Source organism: Amblyomma americanum, chromosome 7 (assembly GCF_052857255.1).
Source record: "Amblyomma americanum isolate KBUSLIRL-KWMA chromosome 7, ASM5285725v1, whole genome shotgun sequence".
In the NCBI taxonomy this organism is placed as follows: Eukaryota; Metazoa; Arthropoda; class Arachnida; order Ixodida; family Ixodidae; genus Amblyomma; species Amblyomma americanum.
The window spans coordinates 13327354-13350135 of NC_135503.1; the positions used below are offsets into that span (position 1 = coordinate 13327354).

The 22782-nt window shown below is 46.9% G+C and overlaps 1 protein-coding gene across 1 annotated transcript; it reads left to right on the top strand.

The window, feature by feature from the left end:
- The first annotated feature begins 1036 nt into the window (after positions 1-1036).
- LOC144098520 (somatostatin receptor type 4-like) lies at positions 1037-22710 on the top strand. The gene is made up of 2 exons (XM_077631225.1): positions 1037-1214; positions 21269-22710. The coding sequence occupies exon 2, from the start codon at positions 21369-21371 to the stop codon at positions 22329-22331; it is 963 nt and encodes a 320-aa protein (XP_077487351.1). The 5' UTR covers positions 1037-1214; positions 21269-21368; the 3' UTR covers positions 22332-22710.
- Positions 22711-22782: the final 72 nt, after the last annotated feature.

Genomic DNA, 22782 nt, shown 5'->3' on the forward strand with positions numbered 1-22782 from the left:
AGAGCGAATACTGACGGCCGTGCATACAGTGACGTCACACATACAACGTGTCGCGTAGAAGCCTTCCGGATTGAAGCCACAAAATAGGGAACTTAAAAATTTATTTTCATTGCAAGAAAACATCGCCACGCTAGAAAATTTGGCCCAGAGGACCAGAAAAGTACAGAGAACGTGCCTTCAAAGTTTGAGTAAAATCCGAGGAGGTAGGAAAAACATCGGAGTTGTCCTTTAAAGTCTGTAGTTTTGCGTGCCATAAGTGTGAAAGTGCTTATTGCTAAAACTTTAATGTCCCACGCTGTCCTTCATCATTGTTAATTAAGTAAGAAGACACTTGCCGACGCAGTGGACGGCAACGCGGCCTGGCATAAACAGTGTCGGTCCAGCCGGACTGTTTCGTATTAGCTGGGGCCCGTCTGCTGTGTCGACAGCGAGTTGTTTGTTCGTGCGAAGGGCACGAGCAGGCTGAATAAATCATGTTTGGCTCTGCGAACGTTGCCTACACACACCCTCTCTTTCTTTCTCTCTCTCGTCTTCGTGGCAATGTTTAGTCCTGCCTAATATGCTGATCGAGCGGCCGTCGACTCGGCTTTGCGTAGCAGAAACGACCCCTCATCGAATGACTCCGTGAAGGAAATACGAGCCCCATCAGCTGCCTTTCTTATCGCCACACATGACACCGGCTCCTTCGCCTGCCACTAGTGGGCGTGGCGAACGCGTGTCGAATACGGGGCCAAGGTCGGCCGTGCGAATATTGCACCGCGCCTAATTTACGCTGCTTTACGGGAAGCGTCCATTCTTAGGCGAACGCTGGCTTATCCGCGTCTTCTTTCGCGCGCTCTCTTCGTCACTGCCTTACTTTAGTTTTCGGCGCTTTGTTCTGTCGCGTGACGTCTTACGGAGAGAGAGAGAGAGGATATAAACAGGTTCCAGAGCGGAGGAGAAGAGAGAGAAGAAAGGAGGGAGAAAGTGGCGATCGGTCGGCTCGCCGTGTTCGAGTGGGCGCGCTCTGCCGGTGCGGCTGGCGCGCTTGGCGCTTGGAGTACTCGTGGCGCACCCGGGCGGCCGGGTCCCGGATTGACGGGCGCGCTTACCTACAAGGAGGCATGCGATGCCGTGTGCACATCTCCCACTGTGTAGTGCTTCGCTTTTCCACATTTGACAACGAGCAGTGTGTTGGGTGACCAACTCGTACATCAGTTTACAACTACTGCCCGGTAAGGCATCCGGTTTCTCCTTTCTCATTAGAAGTTTTCATTGTCTCGCGGCCAATTTTTCGCCTTTGTCTAATCTTCTCATCTTAAAGCAGTTCCCCCTAGATTATGTGTCGACCGTAAGATCATCCTGAAATTTAGGACGTTGCCTTTGCGAGTCAAGTTACTGTTGTGACTAGGAATTGCTGCACAAGGATGAATTCATGGCCATCTCGAACGGAGCTTGATGTTAGCACAAAAGGCAATATCGAGGAATCCTCAGTAGATATGTAATAAGGAAATAATGTCTGTTAAGATTTGTAGTTAATGTGGGATGTCAGGAGTAGCTGTACGGCCACTCAAACCCTGGGGGAAAAGAGAGACTAATTTTGCAGGGTTAGCGAGGCCGGCCTGAGCGTTAACTATCCGAACTACTACTCTGCACTTGGGAATGGAGAGGTGGGAACGAAGACTGGTATGATGTGTGACCAGACAACTCATTAGCGCACTCAAAAAATCACACTGTGTCCTCACTGTGTCCACTCGTTTTCGTTTCCGATTATTGTGTAGTTGCGGGTCGTTAAAGGAGATAATTGGGATAGTTAGTGATTCGAATTCGCAATTTTGAACGAGCGTAAAAGTCTGTCCTGTGCACTGCTGTTCTGTGTTTCCAACTTTTACGCTGGTGCTCTGTTTTCGAAAGCTGCGGGTCTGCCTTGGTCAACGGTCTACCGTTGTCGTTTTGCTCCAGCACTCAATGTCACTATTGTCCTACGAAGACGGTTGAATGGAGCAACGCCGTTAATTTCGAGGCATCGAACATGTTTATTTCTTTCAGACTGTTTACTGCATGTCGTGCACAGAACTACTGTGACCCAGGATAGAAGATTGTGTACAGTAGTATTCTCTAATAGACGGAATAGCACGCAATGGAACAAAATAAGGTAGCGTGGCTTTCATGACAAAAATAAATTAGAAACACTGCAAGGACAGGCTGGACTCGCTAATGACGTAATATTCGTACACGCACGTTATTTCGACATATGTGTCGTATCTACAATGTTTCCGGATAAATGGCTGCAAATGTTTTGTTTGCTGACGTGTTACAGCAGTCGAAAACGAAAAGCACTGTGACCAGAAGTTAATTAAAACACCTCATTCAACGTTTGCCCTGACCTTGGAAAATTTTCATCCACATCCCACGGTTATGCCACGGTATTTTATGCTGTGCAGACAAATCAAGAAGCAGCAGAGAGGAGTCTTCAAGCCTGTTTACCAAACCGTAACCATGCCTAAAGACGTAGTTTCAGGAGTCCAGAATATGACAGACGTAGAAAATTAGCTGATAATATAATCATGACAGCAGCCTAACTTAAAGGAAAAGCCAATTGAACTCATGAGGCATGCTTATAAAGCGAACCAGAAACATGCAGGCGCTCATGGTTTCAAAATTTTATGTACGGCGGAAGGCAATAGCGCTAGTGCGCATGGCACTTGTCGCATCATTCGATGTCAGGTGGTATCTAGGCTATGTATGTATGTATGTATGTATGTATGTATGTATGTATGTATGTATGTATGTATGTATGTATGTATGTATGTATGTATGTATGTATGTATGTATGTATGTATGTATGTATGTATGTATGTATGTATGTATGTATGTATGTATGTATGTATGTATGTATGTATGTATGTATGTATGTATGTATGTATGTATGTATGTATGTATGTATGTATGTATGTATGTATGTATGTATGTATGTATGTATGTATGTATGTATGTATGTATGTATGTATGTATGTATGTATGTATGTATGTATGTATGTATGTATGTATGTATGTATGTATGTATGTATGTATGTATGTATGTATGTATGTATGTATGCATGCATGTATGTACATAAGCAGGGGGTGAAGCTCGGATGGATCCGGTAGAACATACACGTAATTGAATTGAGACACGATGGAGTTTAAGTTAACAGCAGCGTAGATGGCGTAGAGGTACAGCGTCCGCCTCGCGTGCAAGAGGACCGGGGTTCGAATCCCTGTGCCGCGCAATTCTCCACCGGGTTTGAAAAAAAAAAAAACTCCGCGTGTTGATGGAATTGCATAGGCAGGCCTGGGTTGCGGGATGCGTTGTCGGTTCTATTCACCAAGATCAGGATCTCGGTGACGAGAACCGACAACGCACTCCCTCACCAGAGCAGGATTTGGCCACCCTGGTGCAGTACTTGGCCAGAACCTTCCATGAACAAACCAATTAACCCTCGGCACTCAGTTCCCAGCGGCTGCGGAGCAACTGACCACGGCGGCGGTCAGACCTGTGACGCAGCGGAGGTTGCTAAGAATTTCTGGCTCCGGACAGGCCGCCATTGGAACCTGAACCTGGCAACGTTTAACGCTAGAACCCTGTCTAGTGAGGCAAGCCTAGCAGTAGGTGTAGTCAGGCTGATGATGATGATGGAGAAAGGACTTTCCTTATTCTAACTTTTCGGTAAAGGTCTGGTCTTCGTCAGACTCTGACGAAGGCCAGACCCAGGACGAAATGTTAGAATAAAGAAAGACCTTTTTCCACCGTGTGTCAACGCAATTACGTTTAAATATATATAGCAGACAAAGGCTGGGGTAATGAGGGGTTCGTTTGACATGCATGTGAAGGAAGTCAACAGCCACGGAAACCAAGGTATATAAAGGGATGCTTATATTCGTTTCGTTAATTTGTGGCGTTGGTAATGGGAGATTAATCGCAACAATATTCTCTCATTAGCAACGCCACAAATTAACAAAAATGAGAGAAACATGTCATTATGCACCTTGGTTTCGGTGCCTGTTGACTTCCTTCATTATGTATGTCAAACGAAGCCCTCATTATTCCTTTCTTTGTCTGATAAATAACTTAACGGGGGTCTCGGTCGTGGCGGCCTTGATGCCATAGGTAGCATAAGTGGGTTCTCGCACAGCTTCCGCTGTCCCCGTTCTATGACTTTTCGCGATTCGTGGTAATACAGGATGTATTACGTCCATCCTGTATTACGTCCGCCGCTGTCGATGAGAGTGGCGCTGGTGAACACTCTCAAGGTTTGGTTTCGGGCAAAACATAAATACACACGTAAGCAGAAGATGGGACAAGTGTCGCCGTAGCCCAGTTGGTAGAGCACTGGACGCGCGATTCGGACGTCACGGGTTCGTATCCCCCAAGCGGCGTGGTTGTTTTCCTTCTGCCTTATTATTAGTCGTCTTACAGATTAATCACAGCATTATTCTTCTATTATCAACAGCACAAACTAAAAAGAAAAACTATCCCCCTTTGCACCTTGGTTGCGGTGGTTGTTGAGTTCCTCCCCCCCCCGCGCACACACACACACACACACACACACACACACACACACACACACACACACACACACACACACACACACACACACACACACACACACACACACACACACACACACACACACACACACACACACACACACACACACACACACACACACACACACACACACACACACACACACACACACACACACACACACACACACACACACATACATTCCGGTTGTCCCAGCTAAATTGAGCCAAGGGTTAAAATAAATTACTAGACAGGCGAGTGAAACCAATTGCATATTGGTGACAGCCATCTTGCGCACCACAGATGTTTTGTTTCGCAATGAAATAATAGTGTAGTCAAGTTCACTTATTTAAATGAATAAATATTGACTTTACACAACAAATCGCTTTTGAAGAGTTGTCGTGCATCTTCAGAAATCCCCATTCCTTGATTTACGATAAGGGAAGCCTCACGCGTGTCTTTTTTTCCCAGCTCCAAAGAAAGCCCACGAAATACAAAATAAACCACGTGACTAACACACTTACGCACTAAAATCGTGCTGCCCTCAAGCGCGGTTTGAGCAAACGAAATAACCTGCAGCCTTTACTCGACGGCATCGCACCAGCGGCAGAACGATGTGTGGGTGGTGGTTTCTCGTCTGCTTCAGCCAGTGGCAAACTGGACGGTGCGAGCTGCCGCCGCCAACATATCGGCCTGCCGCTACTGCGGGGCCTTCAAGTCAAGGCTGCAGGTGATTTCGTTTGCCCAAACCACGCTTTCGTGTGAGTACGCGTACGCGTACGTATGTACGTGTGTACGTATGTATGTGCACTTAAAAATCTCGCACAATTCATACGGCATGTTCACAAGCGAGTTCTTACTATAGGATAGCGATTTAATATCAAGCAGGTACCTCTGGCCCCCTTCGGCGCAGTTTTGACGAGCCTGGCACTTGACATCTGAAGGTACTTTTAAACGCTCTGAAGGCACTAAAAACAGGAAAATAACTGAGGAAAAGAAAAGAATCCAGAGAGAAAACTTACCAGCGCATGACGTTAACCGAAGTGTTGCCGGTTATTAATTGCATTTGCTTCAAATCAGTCTGGTGCTTCCTGAACATAGGCCAACCTCTGTTAAGATCACATTGTTTATGTCCAGCACCTTAACTTTCACTGCCGTAACAAATGGTTCGCTTCCTTGCAAATAAACGCCCATCTTGTATGCCGGGCAGCTGTCCATTTTCGTTAAGAATTGAAGGTTTACTGTCTTCGCGGATCGGTTGGGTCACCGAGTTATTTTTTCTTTACTTCGTTGCTGTCTTAAGTGGCGCATTTTTTTCTATCTTTTTGTTCCATACTTGGAGTGGACCGTTATGACAATTGGTATCCGTTACGATCTGACTCTTAGTTTCGCGTGAACGATGATAAGCACGCATGAATTTAAGCCGCCAGTACTTCAAACCCGTCGACCGCCTGCGCCTGTGTTGCCCGAATTATTTGTAAGACTTCTGAAAAGCTCTTTGCTCTCGTGCGTGCCTCAAAACAACATGGTGTGCGTGATATAAGTATTCAATACGCGCTCAAGAAGCACGTCCTTCTAACGTATGACGTGTATATATATATATATATATATATATATATATATATATATATATATATATATATATATATATATATATATATATATATATATATATATATATATATATATATACACGTAAACATAAATACCCACGAGAGCAGCAGATTGGACAGCCGTCGCCGTAGCTCAGTTGGTAAGAGCACCGGACGCGATATTCGGAGGTCGTGGGTTCGGATCCCACCGGCGGCAGGGTTGTTTTTTCTGCTGCTTTATAAGTAATTTTCTTTAAGCGATTTATTAATCTAAGTAATATTATCCTACTGATAAGCATAACACATTAAAAAAAAATTAACGTTCCCCTATGCACCTTGGTTTCGGTCACAGTTGGCTCCCTTCATAAATTTGTCAAACGGGCCCCTAATTTCCTTTAACTTGTCTGCTAATATATATATATATATATATATATATATATATATATATATATATATATATATATATATGGCGCTGTGGTGCACATACATACATACATACATACATACATACATACATACATACATACATACATACATACATACATACATACATACATACATACATACATACATACATACAAATAGATGTTGCGACGAAGGCACTATCCAGAAGTTATACACTTATAAAGTAGACTAATAAAGTAGACTAACACACGATGAAAAACATAAGATTTCATTGACGTTTCGACTTCGGACCAGTCGAAGAAAAAATATATATAGGTAAATAACAAATACGGCACATATCGCTTGTCTTCGTGGCACCGGCGGCCTTTATTTAATATTCAGTTTAGCGCTCGAACATCATTTCGATTAGAGTGCGATCTGATTGGATGTGTCCTGTCCTGTCTTGTGCTGCAGTGCTGTAACGCTCTGTTTGACAATGGTGGCAAACTGCGTATTGTCTTCTCGGCAAGGGTACGATTTGTAACTATATGTATAGGTAAATAATAAATACGGGCCCGTATCGCTTATCTTCGTGGCACCGGCAACCATTATTTAATATTCAACTGAGCGTGCGAGCGTCCGTAATTTACAGGGCCATGTTGAAGGTATTTAAGCCTTTGTAGCAGTGTTTCCTACTACAACCTACTAACAGCTCGGTAGAGAAAGGTAGGAGGATAGGATTGTTGACAACACAGAAGGAGACGTCCAGTATCAAGGAAGAGCCTCAGACCGCGAGCCAACAACGTTTCGACAAGAGAACTTGTCTTCGACTGTGGCATGCGTAAATCATTGGCGGGGGTTAAACAGGGCTTTCACTTTGAGGACGAATACCGGTTAGGAGCGTGAGGCGGGTACACCTGGCACCCTGAATGTGGGTAATTAGGTGCAGTTCATCCTCGGTCTTCGCTCATTCTCTTTTGTATGGCGACACGGTTATTCTTGCAATTCACACCTGTGTGGCATTTCGTAGTTTAGGCGTGGGCCTGTTCAATGTCAAGAGATCTTGCAGAACAACTTGAAATTTTGTTCTGAAAACAAGGCCCGATAGTTGTTTATTTTGTTTCTCGTTCAGAAAGCGCTTCAGAGCGCAAATGCATTCATAATGCGCCAGAACCAACTGCTACCACAAGGAACGTCATATAGCGTATGCCGGACTCTTGTTTATAAATAGTTACCCGTGTGCTCTTTAGCATGCGCCGAAATACTACATCTCAAGAGTTTTTTTAGTTTTGTTCTGTAAAGATATATGCATCAAACCCGCTGTCTTTTCTTATCAGTGTAACAACATTGAACATTGAGCCAAGTTGGTAGGGCGTCGACACTGCGGGTAGTAACAAAACTGGTCTGAACACTATAAGTATTAAAGCTGCCGATATTAGCACTATACGGGGTGGGTATTGCACTGACATCGATGCAATTGCGCAGTGCTTTTTCTTTGTTTCTGCAAAGCGGCTGCGTGTATTAATGGTGCTTGAGCTCACAGGAAGCATAACTGGGCTTCTCTGTACCGCAACTGAGGTCAGTCATGCGCAGTGCCAACGAGCTTTCGTGAGCCACGCGACAAGGTAGCCCAACTATGTATAAGCACAGTGTTACCTGCAATACGACGCGCTGTACGGTAACCTGCGCCTGCCTCAAAGGAGCTCATGTTTTTTCATTAGCTCTGGGTGCGAGTGAGCCGACATCTCGGCTACGCACTCGACCGGGACGCTAGGATGTTTGCCCAAGCGCAAACCCCGGGTGTTGACAGGCACTTTATCAACGGCGACCAGGCACAAGGTAAACGCGGCGTAGCGCTTAGCCAAACAACACTTCCTAACAGGTGTTTTCTGACTGCAGCGACCCACATTGGGAAGTGTGGGTGCGAATTACGGGAAGCAAAGACGCAGCTGTGGCGAGAATTTTCCCGGAATCTTATGTTTTATGGACTTGTGGTTGTGATCATTTGAGCTGTCACAATCATCGGCGTGAACGCGAAGTATGAAAGATAGGTGCTTTACATATGAACTCAGCGATTAAATCACGTCCATATAGCTCTGAAGCCTGCTAAGAATTACAGGATGACTGCGTGTAAAAGTTGCAGAGTTAGTGTATTTTTTGCCAGCACTTTCAAGAGTGCATCATGTTGTCGTGAACAATATGTCAGCAATTCGACTTGGTAAGCGATTTTGACGTACGGAGCGCTGATAGAAACATTTAGAGCTGACAAACGGGCTGGCGGATTATAGTTAGTGCGTACGGTCTTTTGTGATAATGGCCGATATTTTCGCGTTTAGCAATAACTGTTCCCTTCATGCGAATTTGAAAGTCTTTTCTGAACTAAGTTTCTAGTTTACAGAAGTAATTCTAGTCGCCTTTAGATTGCGTTAGAATGGAATTGACCAGCTTAGTTTTTACAGCTTTGCAACTAACGTGTCTGCGCCGGTATTTTCATTGCTGGAATTTTCAAAATAGTTTTTAAGCCTCATTCATAGTCAGGCATAGTTTGCTTAATGCTTTAACGCTCAGGGTTGCGAATTCGCAACGTACTGTTTGCATGCCGTGTCCTTATTGCATGGAACTGTCACAAAAAAATCGATGTCAACATTTTATCAGTATAGTCAGCGCTTTTATGTCACTATGTTTGGAGTCCGTTTGAGAAAGGTATGTGAAGAAAAAGGGGACACGAATTTGCGACTTTCAGCCAGCGTTCAACAACATGCTCTCTCATCAAGTATCTGACAACGATTTTTTGAAAAATAGAAGTTTGTTGGATAAATGATTGCTTAATGTCTCCGGGCCTTGTAATTTGTTAGCGGCATTCGAGTTGATCTTTGCACAACTAAGAATCTATATAAAACGGACTACATTTCCACTAGCTCCCGTTCTGATACCAACCTCTGAAATTTTTTTGGCGCTAACAATTTTTTTATGTTCTGTTTTAAATTTGGGTGTCATTAGATAGCACTATGTGGCGGTGATAATTTTATTTGTTGATTCGTACGTAATGTGGGCACAAAAGTGTTAGGATAATATTCAACCTCAAAGCAAATATTACTTGCTGTTCGTATGCGCTTAGATAATGCGTTAGCCAGGGCTGAAAGAGACCACCTGTCATTGCATCACATATCCGTGTATATTTCTCTATGCAGTGCAAGAAGAAAAACGGACTCAAAGATTTTGTAAGACCTTTCATTTGCGCGTGACAAAAGACCCAGGAAAACCAGAAGCAACAAGTAGCAATATAAGAGAAATATAACGCGCATCGCGTTTAAGTCGGGCTTGGAAATTGTGACGAAATACCCAGCTCTCTACCCGACCGGTTTCCATCATTGGACGCCTTCCAGGGGCACGTGCGCAGACTCGCCTCACAGCTAGTATTCGTTAGGCGCTTACCGAGTGCAAGCCAACGGCACGATACACACATTCAAAGCACGTATACGTTACGCCGGGGCTTAATAGGCTAGCACAGGAGCTTAAGAGGTCATAAAAGAGGGATTCTTTACAGATCCCTTATGTGCGGCAAAGAGCAGTACTATCTCGTTATGGTACTCACTTGGACCCGAAGGAAATGCACAGAGGATTGTGCCAGTGCCAGTGCTAGAGGTCATAGTATCCACGACATCACAACGTAAGGTGAAGCGGCGTTGCGCACACCAACTTTTCGAGATCAGTTTATGACGTATAAATTACCATCTATGTTTTGATTAATTCTGCAAAGAGACATGGACAGAGTAAAATCAATCTCGAAAACGCATCGCACGGTGACCTTGACAAATGTTTTCCTGAAAACTTTACGCAGCCTTGCGCACTGAGGTTCTTTGGAGGTACTACTGGGAGTCGACGTATAAGCCTAGTCAATACGTGCGTCTCTATTTGAACGAGTGGAAGAGCATTGCAGTGGTGCTTCGCGACTTCTGCAACGCTATTCGAGCCCCAAACACATGCTAGAGAGGTGTTCCAACTCTCTGCGAGCTAGCAGCGAAAGAAGCCTTACGGCAGCCTAAGAGTAAGATTTGGCAAGCTGTTTATTCAAGACTGTAAGCTTATTCAAGACTTATTCAAGACTGTAAGCTGATTTCCGATTCTGACAAAACGCGAACAGAGACGCCAAAAGTGCTTCTGGTGTGTCACTTCTCCGAGCCGTCTCTCGTGTGTTTGCGCAGTAGAACAAGATGGGTGCTATAGCACATGGAGAATCGTGTTAATTTTGCCATGCGTTGCGTCTTATTTTTTGGTTTCAGTTTCGGCGTCAATTAACTTTGCACCGGTTTCGGGACGATGTTAAGCTAAGATCGCCCAGGATGGAAACAAAAAGCATATCACACTTAGTAACCGGCAGTCATCAGAGTACTGCTGGTGGCTCAAATCCGCGTACTTCCGCTCCAAACGTCAACTAGGAAAAACCACCAGATTGATTGTAAAACATTTTATTCGCCGGGAAGAGCTTGGCAAGAAGTCGCGTTAAGTGGTCGAGAGTACATAGCCCTCGACGACTTTGTCAGCCCACTCCACCGCCAAAACTTGCGTTCTGGGGTCAGAGCTAGCCAGCACGGTCTCCCACCGCTCGAGAGAAGGGGCTGTAACTAGATCACCCGGAGGTGGCTCTATTTTGCAGTCCCACAGGATGTGATCGTAAGTAGCACGTTGGCCACAGTGTTGGCAGTTTGGGTTGTAAAGATCTGGATAAATGTGCGCGAGGAGTGATGGGGTGCGTATCGATCTCGTCTGTAGACGACGCCACGTAACCTCTTGTTCTTTAGTAAGGCTTTTGTCTGGAGGGGGGAAAATTCTCCTCTCTAGTTTAAAATGATTGGTGAGATCATGATATGTGATCATTGAGTCCTTCGTGAAATTCAGGGAGCCAGACTCATCCACTGCCCGGTCGACGAAACCTCGGGCTTTATTGTGGGCTGCCTCGTTCCCCGGATTCCCCGAATGGGCTGGGACCCATATCAATTCGGAATAATTTGGTGAGAATTTGGTTGCGTTAAGGATTCTAAGGGAGGTGTTTGTAATTCGCCCTTTAGCGAAATTATTGATACCCATTTTGGAATCGCTGAGGATGATGCTCCCTTGGGTATGTGCTAGGGCGAGGGCTATAGCCGCCTCTTCTGCCGTTTCAGAGGATTTCGTTTTGATTGTCGCCGAGACGATGTGGTCACCATTCTCGTTCACAACCACAACTGCAAAGGCATTGGTATTTTTGTATTCTGCCGCATCTACATAAAGTGTTGTAGCACACTGTCTGTATTTCTTATACAAGGCTTTGGCTCGTGCTTGTCTTCTACCCTCATGGTGTAAGGGGTGCATGTTTTTGGGGAGTGGTTTGATTAGTAGGGCCGTCCTATAGGCGCGGGGTAAGTCTACTTTAGCATCGTTATTCGTAGGTTGAAAGTTAATTCCGAGCCTGGTAAGAATACTCCTGCCAGTTCTGGAATTGGCTAATCGCGCTGTTTGAGCCATTAAATGGGCTTCTTTCAGTTCATTGTAGGTGTTATGTATTCCTAACCTCATAAGCCTTTCGGTTGAGGCATTTAGTGGGAGTCCTAACGCAGCCTTATAGGCCTGCCGTATCATGCTATCCAATTTGTCCTTTTCTGCTTTCGAAAATTTCAGATAAGGGGTGGCATAGAGTATCCTGCTCAGCGCAAAGGCCTGCACTAGGCGGCATAAATCTCTTTCCCTCACCCCTTGTCTGCGGTTAGCTATGCGGCGGAGTAATCGCGCCGTCGCTTCTACCGTGCGTTTTAGCTTAGTGAGTGTGTCAGTATTTTTTCCATTTGTTTGTAAATACAACCCCAGTATTCTCATGGTCTGTACCTCTTTGACAGATCGTCCATTAACATAGACGTTTATTTGCGGGGGGGATGTCGTGGTACGCCTACCGCTTTGTTTACGACGGATCACGAAGAGTTCAGATTTTTGCTCAGAACAAGTGAGGCCAGAATCCCATGCGCATGCCTCGATGATGTCCACTGCTGCTTGGAGTGTGTCTTCTATGTAGCCTTCGCATCCTTTGGTTACCCAAAGTGTGATGTCATCTGCATAGAACGTGTGATGTAGGTCTGGTATTTGTGCCAGTTTGGGGGGAATTTTGATGAGGGAGAGGTTAAAAAGGAAAGGGGACAGGACGGAGCCCTGTGGCGTTCCTTTACTTCCTAGTTTGATTGGGGCAGACTCTATTGTTCCGACCGTTATCACTGCTGTTCTGTTAGTGAGGAAGGATCGGATGTAGTTGTACGTCCTTTCTCCGGGGTTGATTTCTGACAAGTTTGTCAAGATGGCTTTGTGGGTGACGTTGTCGAAAGCTTTAACAAGGTCTAAACCCAATATTGCTTTCGTTCCTGTTCCCTCGTCAGCTTCAATTATGTCCTTGTTAAGCTGCAAGAGAATGTCCTGGGTAGATAGTTGGGCCCTGAATCCTAACATTGTTTCAGGTAGGAGGTTCATGTCCTCCGCATAGTTTTGGAGCCTATTGAGGATGACATGCTCCATGAGTTTGCCTAGGCATGAAGTTAATGAAATTGGCCGTAGATTCTCAGTGCTGAGTTTCTTACCCGCTTTAGGAATAAAAGTGATTTTCGCGTGTTTCCACTCTGGTGGTATGTTGCCTGCATGCCAGTATTTGTTCATAAGGTCTGTAACCGCCGCGATCGACGTTGCGTCTAAGTTCCTGAGAGTCTTATTTGTAACTTTGTCTGGTCCTGCCGCAGATGTTGTCCGCAGTTTTCCAATTGCGTACCAGACCTCTGCGTCTGTGATGTCTGCGTCTAAATTTGGATTAGGAGTCCCCCGGTAGTCTGGTTGTGTGGTACTATCATCCGTGTTTAGATAACGTTCTGCTAGCTCTTTGATTAGGTCTTCAGTTGTACCCTCATATTTATGTATGAGTCTGTACAGTTGACTTTGTTGCACGGGACGTGTTTGTTCTGGATCGAGCAGGTGTCTTAGAAGATGCCATGTCTTCTTATTTCCGAGCTGTCCATTGACGCTTTCACATATTTGGTTCCATTGTTGTGTTTGGAGAGTAAGTGTATGTTCCTCGATTCGCCTCTCGATTTCAGCAATCTTTTTGCGTAGTCGCTTGTTGTGTTTTTGCTGCTTCCAGCGTTTTTGGAGGCCTTTTTGTGCCTGCCACAGGTGTAACAGTTTTGAGTCTGCAATCTGCTCCTCCTTCTCAACTGGCACCACAACGCTAGTGGAGCTGACATCCTCATTCAGGGCGATAACCCAGTCGCTAAGGTTAGAGATCTCCTTTGGAGCTGTTTTGTCGCGAAGTTGCCTGAACTTGTCCCAATCCGTGGTTCGTATTTCTTTTGCTTTGTTTTTAAGTTTTGTCGTGGGGAACGTGATGCTAAGGATGAAGTGATCACTGCCAAGGTTTTGCCCGGTGTTGACCCACTTTGCGTCCTTGACGTTTTTAGAGAGGGATAAGTCTGGAGATGTGTCTACACATACACTGTTACCCATGCGTGTGTGGTCGCTCGGGTTGTTTAGCGTTGTGAGCCCTAGTGACTGTATGATTTGCCAGAGCAGGTTCCCTTTCGGAGTTGCTTTGGTATATCCCCATGCTGGGTGTTGAGCGTTGAAGTCTCCCACAATTAATAGTTGAGCCCTAGCAGCCAGCTTTACTGTGTTTATCAACAAGTGTGGGAGTCCATTGCCTTTGTTTCTGGGAGGGTTGTATACATTAAGGATGAAGAGATTTGAGCCTCCTTTTTGCCTTGGTACTATTTCAAGTAGGGTGTAATCTTCTTCCGAATCATTTATAAAATGTTGAATTGCGGTGATATTTCTATGCACCAGAGTGGCTGTGAAGGAGCCGGCTGCGTTACTAGTATCATAATGAGGTGGCAGATATGCTTTATAGCCTGGCAGTGTAGCCCTGCCGCTAGCTTCTTGCAATGCAATCACGTCTGGGGTTGGAACAGACGGTGCTTGTTGGATGTGGAGCTGCAAGTGGGCCCGCTTGCGGCGGAAGCCTCTGCAGTTCCATTGCCAAATTTCAAATTTTTGGCGTGGTGCCATGTTGGGTTATAGATGGTTGTGGCGTCGTGGACAGATCCACGGTGGGGGGCAGGCGGGCCTCGATAGTTGTAAGCCTATCCATTATTTGCTGCATGCAGGTGGCTATTTGGGATACCTGTCCCTCTAGTGTTGCAAAGCGAATATCTATCTCTGCAAATTTGGTAGTAACGAGGCCTTGGAAGGTAGCTTGTTCTGTTGATATAGCGCTAGTTCTCTCTGACAGAGTATTGATGTCTGCCCTGAGTTTGGTAGGCGCTTTCGACGGCTGCGGGGTGTCGGATTCCGAAGCCTCGGCCTTTCTTTTGGATTCCTCGCCTTCTTTTGTAGGATGCGGTCTTTTAGTTGCTATTCTGGCGTCTGTGTCCGTCGCGTTATGGGCTGAAGACTGGGACGCGTTGGAGGGAGTGTGGCAAATAGCGTCTGTTTCCATCGCATTATTGGTCGAATCCTGGGACGCGGTGGGTGGCATTCTAGCCGCAGTGGCATTCTGTACCTGATGCGCTTGTAACAGGCGTTTAATGTCAGCCAACTCTTTTTTAAGGCTGGCAATTTCTCTGTCTCGGGATTGTAGTTGGATCTGAAACTCCTTCTCTCGAGCGTCAATAGATTGGGAGGCCTCTGCTGGCCAGCTCACCTTTTTATTGGAGCGGCTATCGCTGCGTCCGCGGCTTGAGCTCCTCTTGTCTTTCCCTGCAGGGTTCCCCAGGGGCGGGAAGGAGCTGGAGTTGTTCCGGCTGTGGCTTCCTCCTTTTCCGGTAGCACCGTGTTCCTTCTTCCTGGGCCTAGACTGGTGTCCGTGTAGTGATGAGTCGTTGTCCCCTTGCTTGGGTGTCTGGTTGCCATGGGGCGTTCCTTGTTTGTTCTTGTTGATCAGCCGGAATTTGCAGTTCCGGCTGCCTGTGTTGTGGCCCCCGTTGCAGACGATGCATACGGGTTGGCAGGTTGGCTGTTCTCCCTCAGGTGGAGGCGAGTGATTTTCTCCGCAGCGGCGGCAAAGGTTCGTTGTAGGTTTGTAGCAGACATCGGCCCGGTGTCCTACTCTCCTGCAGTTGTAGCATACCTCATGTTGCTCCCTGAAGGGGTGGACCCGAAAGACGCCGCACTGATAGATTACTTGGCTGGGTAGCTTCTTTCCAAAAAAGGTGATTTGTATTGTTCTGGATTTCCCGATCCTTCGGGCATCCACAACTTCTATTCCTTCGTTTCGGTTTCCGAAGCCTTGGCGAACCGCTTCGGGCGAGTCTCCCGCGTAGGCGTTGTAAATGACCCCTTTTACCGAGTCTTCGGGCGCCGCCACGTACGACGTTACGTTGTAGGTTTGATCTTGGAGGTTCAGTTTTTCAATATTGGCGTATGCAGTCGCCCGTTGACGATCGGGCGTGCATAGCGTAAAGGTGTTGTTGGCCGTATTGACTCTGATAATGTCTTCATTCTTCACCGTATCATACGGCAGCCTGGCCACCTCGCAGGCGCAGAAGAGTAGTAGTCCGGGCGCAAAGTCCCTCAGATTCCAACCTTGTGGTCGGCAGACGATTTTGTAGTCGTCGGTCGGTAAGCGCGGGAGAAGGGCTTTCTTGCTGAGTGCAAATAGCTTCTTCCCGTTCTTTCGCGATGGAAAATTGGAATTAGACTTGCCTTGGCCGTGCCCCTGCGCAGGCTCGTCGTCGGTTGATGCGGGCCCTTTATTCTTCAGGCCTCGTTGTCGGTCGCGGTAACGAAGAATGGTTTCCCATTTTCCGGCCTCGAGCTCCGACGGTGATATTTTCTCGCCTTCCACGGCGTACTCCATCTGTGCGGGTCCCTGGGCGCTCAGTTCCCGGCGGAGAGGTGACGAGCTAGGTCGAGCTCGATGGCTAGGCCGGCAGTCAGCCGGCAATATGCCTAGGTGTCCGTAGATTGGCAAAATCCGGCTGCAGCAGGCACTGGACAATGGCCCGGATGTCGTCCAAAATATTCGAGCCCGAAGGCTGACTCTTTCTGCCGAAAAGTGGCTTCGAGGCGGGAGCCCATGCGAGACACGTCAGCACAGCTCCGTGGATTGGATTGGATTCAAAACCACCAGCAAGGCAACGTGTATACGCGAACGAGACACGCGCTAGCAGGCAAGCGCGTCTTGTCTTTCCTTGCACATATCGCTAGCGGGCAGGCGTATTGCTTGGCTCTTGTTTCTGGACGGCTCGGCAAGGCGCGTGAGTACCGCTGCAGAGTAGCGCTGCAGCCCCATCGCAGCCGCCCGCGAGTGTCTCTCTTGCCTGCTTCTTCTCGTCTTGTTTGGGCTTCGCGAGAGGGGGCGTTGTCGTTTCCGTCTTCCTTCGATACTGCCGAGCCCATATACATTCCCCGTGTGCCACACTCGCCTCTTTAGGGCAGTGTCCACCTTGTGTTAGGGCGAGGTCGTTGAATTCGTACGCCGAGAGCAGGTTGGAAATAGTTGGCATCAAGAGAACGACTTCCTCTTGTTTTTTTTTCTTATCTCTTATTTCGGCACCTCCACACGCTTGTCTTCTTGTCCTTTCTATCCTGTTGCCCGCCTTACTCTTTTGCTCGATTTGTGTACGCTCCGATGGGCCGCCGACGTGTCTTGTATAATAAAGCTTTGCGCTGCACTGGCTTCTCCTCCATTTTAGCGCAGTGCCACGCGCACGGACCGCTACGTGTCGCCTAGCAAAGAGCGCGCAGCATGTGGAACATAGGACTGGCTTGCCAGCCAACCAGGGGCCGTATTCAGAAAGCACTTTGCTCGAAAGACTGATTCCCAAATTGGTCGACGCCAGGTGCGCAGGACGATCGAGGTAGTCGAGCCAGCCAATCGTGTGTCTGATTTACGAGCGTAGATTAACAATTCGGCCCCAAGTTGTCTGGCGCGCCCCCTGTGGCTCCCACAGCGCTGCACGGTTTTAGCGAGACTGAGTGCAGGAGAAGCGAGAGCAAGAGGTTTTCATGCAGAATAAATCACGAGACCAGAGGGATTTGGATAAAGACGGGAAAGGACGAGGGAAGCAGGTGTGCACACAGTTCGAAGCAAGGGAAAAGAGGTGTTGAGGGAGTAGAAACAGGTGTTCAGGCTCGTAACAATGGTAATTTCAAGGCTGGTTGGGATATATCGAAGGAGGAAGAATAAAACTGCGAACACTAAAAAAAAAAAAGAGCAGGGTCACGAAACCCGCATCTAAAAAAAGAAAAAGTTTTTTTTTTAAAAATTGGTGCCTCTGTTGAAAGCGACATGTTTTCATTTAAACCATTATCGGATAGAAAAAAAAAAGATAAGCCGAAAACGATGCTTGGAAAGAGTGAGTGCGCCAGTGTATAAATAATGTGGTGTCTAACAATAGCATGAGAAATACACGACAAGGGCTGGTTTTTGCGAACCTGTTCGGACGGGCCAGCGCTTGCGCTCCTGCGGTTTCACACAGCGGTGCTTGGGTTCAAAATTTTCCACCAGAAACAAAGTTTTGGGTATGCGTGTCCTGACGTATATTCACAATGACAACTGCTGCCACAATTGACACAACGCAGATTGCGCTTGCGCGCACACATACACACAAACGCACGCACACACGTACGAACATGCGGAACCAGTCAACCGAACAAACAAACATGATGTTTAGTGCACGCGCGTAGAAGTTTACATGAAAGAGCTTGTTTTCAGAGAGCGAGTATCTTGAGTGCGGAAGCCTTTTGGTTTTTTATTTAAACGTTTTTTTTTCTGTAAACATTCCGCTCACGTCTCTGCTGGTCTCAGTGCGTTATGTCTTCGTCGGTGTGGAGAGTTCCGTATATTTCTTCTTCTTGATTGATCTCTCACTTGAGGAAAACAAGGTTGAGCGGCGGCTCAGCTATGCACCGATGCTTTTTTTTCCCATTTGTTGCCCCTTGTTCGTTTGCGGGGTTATCGTACGAAAAAAATTCCCTCGGCTTTGCGAAGCGAACGCGCCCTCAGCAGCCGGACAGCTCAATCTACGTATATTGGAGCAAGCGTAAGCAGGCCCCGTTTCCCGCAGTCACAATAAGACTCTTCAGACAGGAGGGAAATCGTCATCAGATACGTGTTGTTCACGTATCATTGATGAACACTGCACTTGACTGCTGAAACAGCGAATTCAGGCGGCATATGTTGACACAAAGCAAGCACACGCTTAGTAGCTCAGAAAGATAGCAATCGAAATGTAAAGATATTCACTGCTCCGTGTCCGAGTAGCAGGAGCCATCTTATTTATTTGCTATTTATTTATTTTCACAGAGTCGAGCAACCCTCTGATTGCGAATAAAACAACTAACTTGCTTATATAGAATTTTTCAAAACTTGGCGAGAGAACTAGCTCTTTATAACATCGTGTGAAATGTCACAAATATTTTTCTTTCAGCCACGTTTCATAAGCACCTAGTAAGCGCTAGTAATTAGCAGCATTGGCAGATTTGCACTGGCACACTTTCGTGGTGCAAGTTTCCGGCTTTCCTAAAAAACAACGCTTTCGAACCGGCTTAGTTCCAGCCATCTTCCTTACATTTAGAGAGGCGTTAAGTGGGAACAGAGAACAGCGGGACTTGAGAACATAGGCCGAAGATGTTTTTGTGATGAGAGATTATAAGTGCATGTTCAAAAATTCTGACTTGCATTTCACCTCAGCAGCGGAACGACAGAAATGGCGTTGGCTTATGCACAGTACTTTTGGCAAATTATGGCCATTTCGTTTAGTTGAAGCGGCATGATATGAAAAAAAAAAAGCGCAACCCAAGACGAATACATAGGAGAGGAGAGATTTTGGATCGCGAAATATTTCTCTCCCAGGAGGCAGAACGAATCCTAAGACATCAAAACTGGAACCAAAGAGGGGTGGAACTAATATGGGTGCCGGCACACTCGAGGAACACGGGAAACGAGTTAACTCACAATATTGCTCGAGGTTATGTCAGCCGAGCAGTGAGCCGGGTTGAGTCCCCATGCATTGGTATCCTTTCACGACTACACCAATCAGTTTAAACGGGAAAGGAGGATCTCTCCGCCACAAGACAAAAAGCTCGAGAAATTCCAGGAGGTAAGGTAGCGTCGGCTCCAGACGCGAGCCTTCTTTAACCCGTCGAGACTAGCACACATGCATCCAACGCAATACAATTCTACTTGCAAACAATGCGGCGAGATAGCCGGATACGACCACATTCTATGGAGCTTAAATGCTTAAGTGCTCCTTAAGCTCTCCCGGTAATTTTTGGGCTCTCTTCGCTGCCAAAACTAAGCACTGCCACTTGGGGTACAAAACGTTGCGAATTAACAGAAAACAAAGAGCCAGAAATTGAAGTTTTGTGTGTTATGCTCTAGTGCGAATTTTCGAATTTAAACGCTATATTTGGAAGTCAAGGCACTGCGGTATGCACGTGTGCCTGTCCCGGTCACAAGAAGGCTGTGACTTTCCACCGCTGAACACGATGTCGGGGTTCGAATGCCGGCCAGCTGGTGCGTCGCGATGGAGGATAAACAGAACACGCGAGTTCACTCTCGCAAACTAAAGCGCCTTTGGTGGTTGAAATAATTTAGCAGCCCTTCCTTCAATCTCGCGTCTCTCGCCACATTTCAAAAAGAGTTGACTGTTGAGCAAGTTGCTGTTTTGACATGATAATAATCTTATTTGGGACAGGACAACAAGTTGGAACAAGCGCCCGTGTTCACCTTCTTTCTACTTGTCCTGGCCTTTGCGAGCTAAGTAAGGGGAACGTGTCGCTAAATTTTTGTGCAGTGCTTGATCGTGTTTTTCCTTGATGACGTGTGTGTGTGTGTGTGTGTGTGTGTGTGTGTGTGTGTGTGTGTGTGTGTGTGCGCGTGCGTGCGTGTGTGTGTGTGTGTGTGTGCGTGTGCGTGTGCGTGTGTGTGTGTGTGTGTGTGTGTGTGTGTGTGTGTGTGTGTGTGTGTGTGTGTGTGTGTGTGTGTGTGTGTGTGTGTGTGTGTGTGTGTGTGTGTGTGTGTGTGTGTGTGTGATCATAATAAAAATTCTTCTCTCTCGTCACTACCGTCCAACAAATACTGTTGACAGCGTATCTCTGGGGCATTGTCGCAGAAGTATAGAGAAATGAGACGAGTTTATAGAGAAGATACAAAAGCTCTAAGAATGGGTGATACGCAGTTCCACCCAGGCAGGTGATTTGGTATGATACTAGAGACGTTCTAAAACAAACGTCATTTCAGTAAAATCTGCTCTCTCGCAACATTGTTACAGTAACACAACTAGCAAGTTAGCAAAGCATGTGCTCTTCTTTCGTCAGATTGTCTGACACGTGTGGAAAAAGTTTCGAGGGCTTTCATCCCAAACACAACGCTTGAGTTGTCTCTAAGCTACACTTCAGCCACTACAAGATGAAAACCCAGAATCGCCTAAGCCCCTGTGCGTTTCTTGCTCGCGAGGTCACGTGGTGAAACTGTTTTCGGTGGCAACGCGTACACAATCAACAATGTCTGTTTACTTTGATGAACGGGTTTACGGGCTTTCAGGAGTCAAGCAGTTGCTTTAAAATCTGCTCTTTTTGAAACGAGCACGAAAAGATTCGCTGCGAGTGTGGAGTTGACAAAAAACAACAACAACATACTTTATTGTTCGGGATTTTAGGGATTTTATCCGGACGGTCCGTAATCAATCAAGGTTAAGGCTGCCACCACAGTTGTGTGTTTTATTGTTTCTCGCAGAGGCCACTCGTGTCTCTCGACGTGAGGGCGAGATGACTGAGAGCGGCCTGGAAACTCGGCGCGGAGCGGTCTTCACAGGCGGACCTCCTTCCCGCTGAGCATGGAGGCCAACCGGACAATCTGCAACCCCGCCAAGTACAATGCCAGCAGCATAATCTGGGTGTCCGCTGTACAGTGTTCCCTCGCGGTAGTGGCTCTCTTGGGTAACCTCCTGGTCATCCTGTCCGTGTGTCGCTGCGCGCGCCTTCGGACAATCACCAACTACTTTGTGCTGAGCCTCGCCTGCGCCGACTTGCTGGTCGCCCTGAACGTCCCTTTTTACGACGCCTTCTACTTCATCGAGCGAATGTCATGCCGCCGGAGGCTTTGCCTTTTGCGCTACTGGTTCGCCACGTACTCGACGGCCTGCTCCACTTTCAGTCACCTGGGCGTCGCCGTGGACCGCTACGTGTCCGTGGTACACGGCATATCGTACTACCGCCTGATGAGGTATCGGATGGCGGTCGGCTACATTGTGTTCGTATGGATCTTCTTCCTACTGTTCAGCCTGCTGCCATATATGGGCATCGGCGATGTCAGGGACTACCCTCTGGGCCTGGACGTCGTGTCGGTCGTCTGCGATCTCAGCTACGTCTACTCGCGCGTCTACATTCTGGTGACGGCCGGCATATCGAGCATTGGCACGATCGGGACACTTGCCCTGTACTTCTTCGTGTTCCGGGCTTCTCTGAAACAGAGGAAGGCGGTGACTTCCAACAGCGACGCCCATCACCGGGTGCGTCAAGAGGTCAGGACAGCGTGCACCATGGCCATGGTGCTGGCTGTGTGCATCCTGGGATACGTGCCCTATTCCGTGATCATACTGATTCCATTTTTCGTCGGGCCAAACACGAACTTGGCGGTCAACGTTAAGCCCTACGTCATCTGTCTGTTCTTCGGAAAGTCGGCTCTGAACCCTGTGATTTACGGCTGGAAGGCGAAGGACTTCAGAGCCGCGTTCCGGGAGATTTTGTGCCCGCGTAAACAGAACTGCACGAGGCAAGGGAGAGAAAACAACATTTAATCGCTCATCAAACTGAGGTGGCGTTGTGTTGTTGGGACTGGTGACTGCAGTGTTGAGCGAATGCCCCTAGCAAGACTGTGGGAAAGGTATAAGAGAACACACTGTTTTGTTGTCGTGGCTCCAAGTCGAAGTCTATCCTCTGTATGCCCATTTAAATTATGAATACGTTTGAAAGCGGCAAGGGGAGCGGTTACATCACATAATCATGGAGTTTTGAATGGCTCCTCTTGAGTGGTTGTCGAAAGTTCACTCGTGTAACAGAAAATATAAAACGAACACGTAGTGTCACACTGTGACATCTTGTCGCACGTTAAGCTGCTGTTAAATGTTTTTCTTCAGTTGTACCTTGGACCAAATAAAGTACGTCTATTTATTCACAGCTGAGCAGTTTTACGATGTGTCTTGTAAAAATGACCTCCTACAGAAACAACAGCCAGATATGAAAGACATG

Excerpts from the sequence above, each read along its gene's own strand:
- LOC144098520 (XM_077631225.1), top strand. The coding sequence starts at position 21,369 with ATGGAGGCCAACCGGACAATCTGCAACCCCGCCAAGTACAATGCCAGC.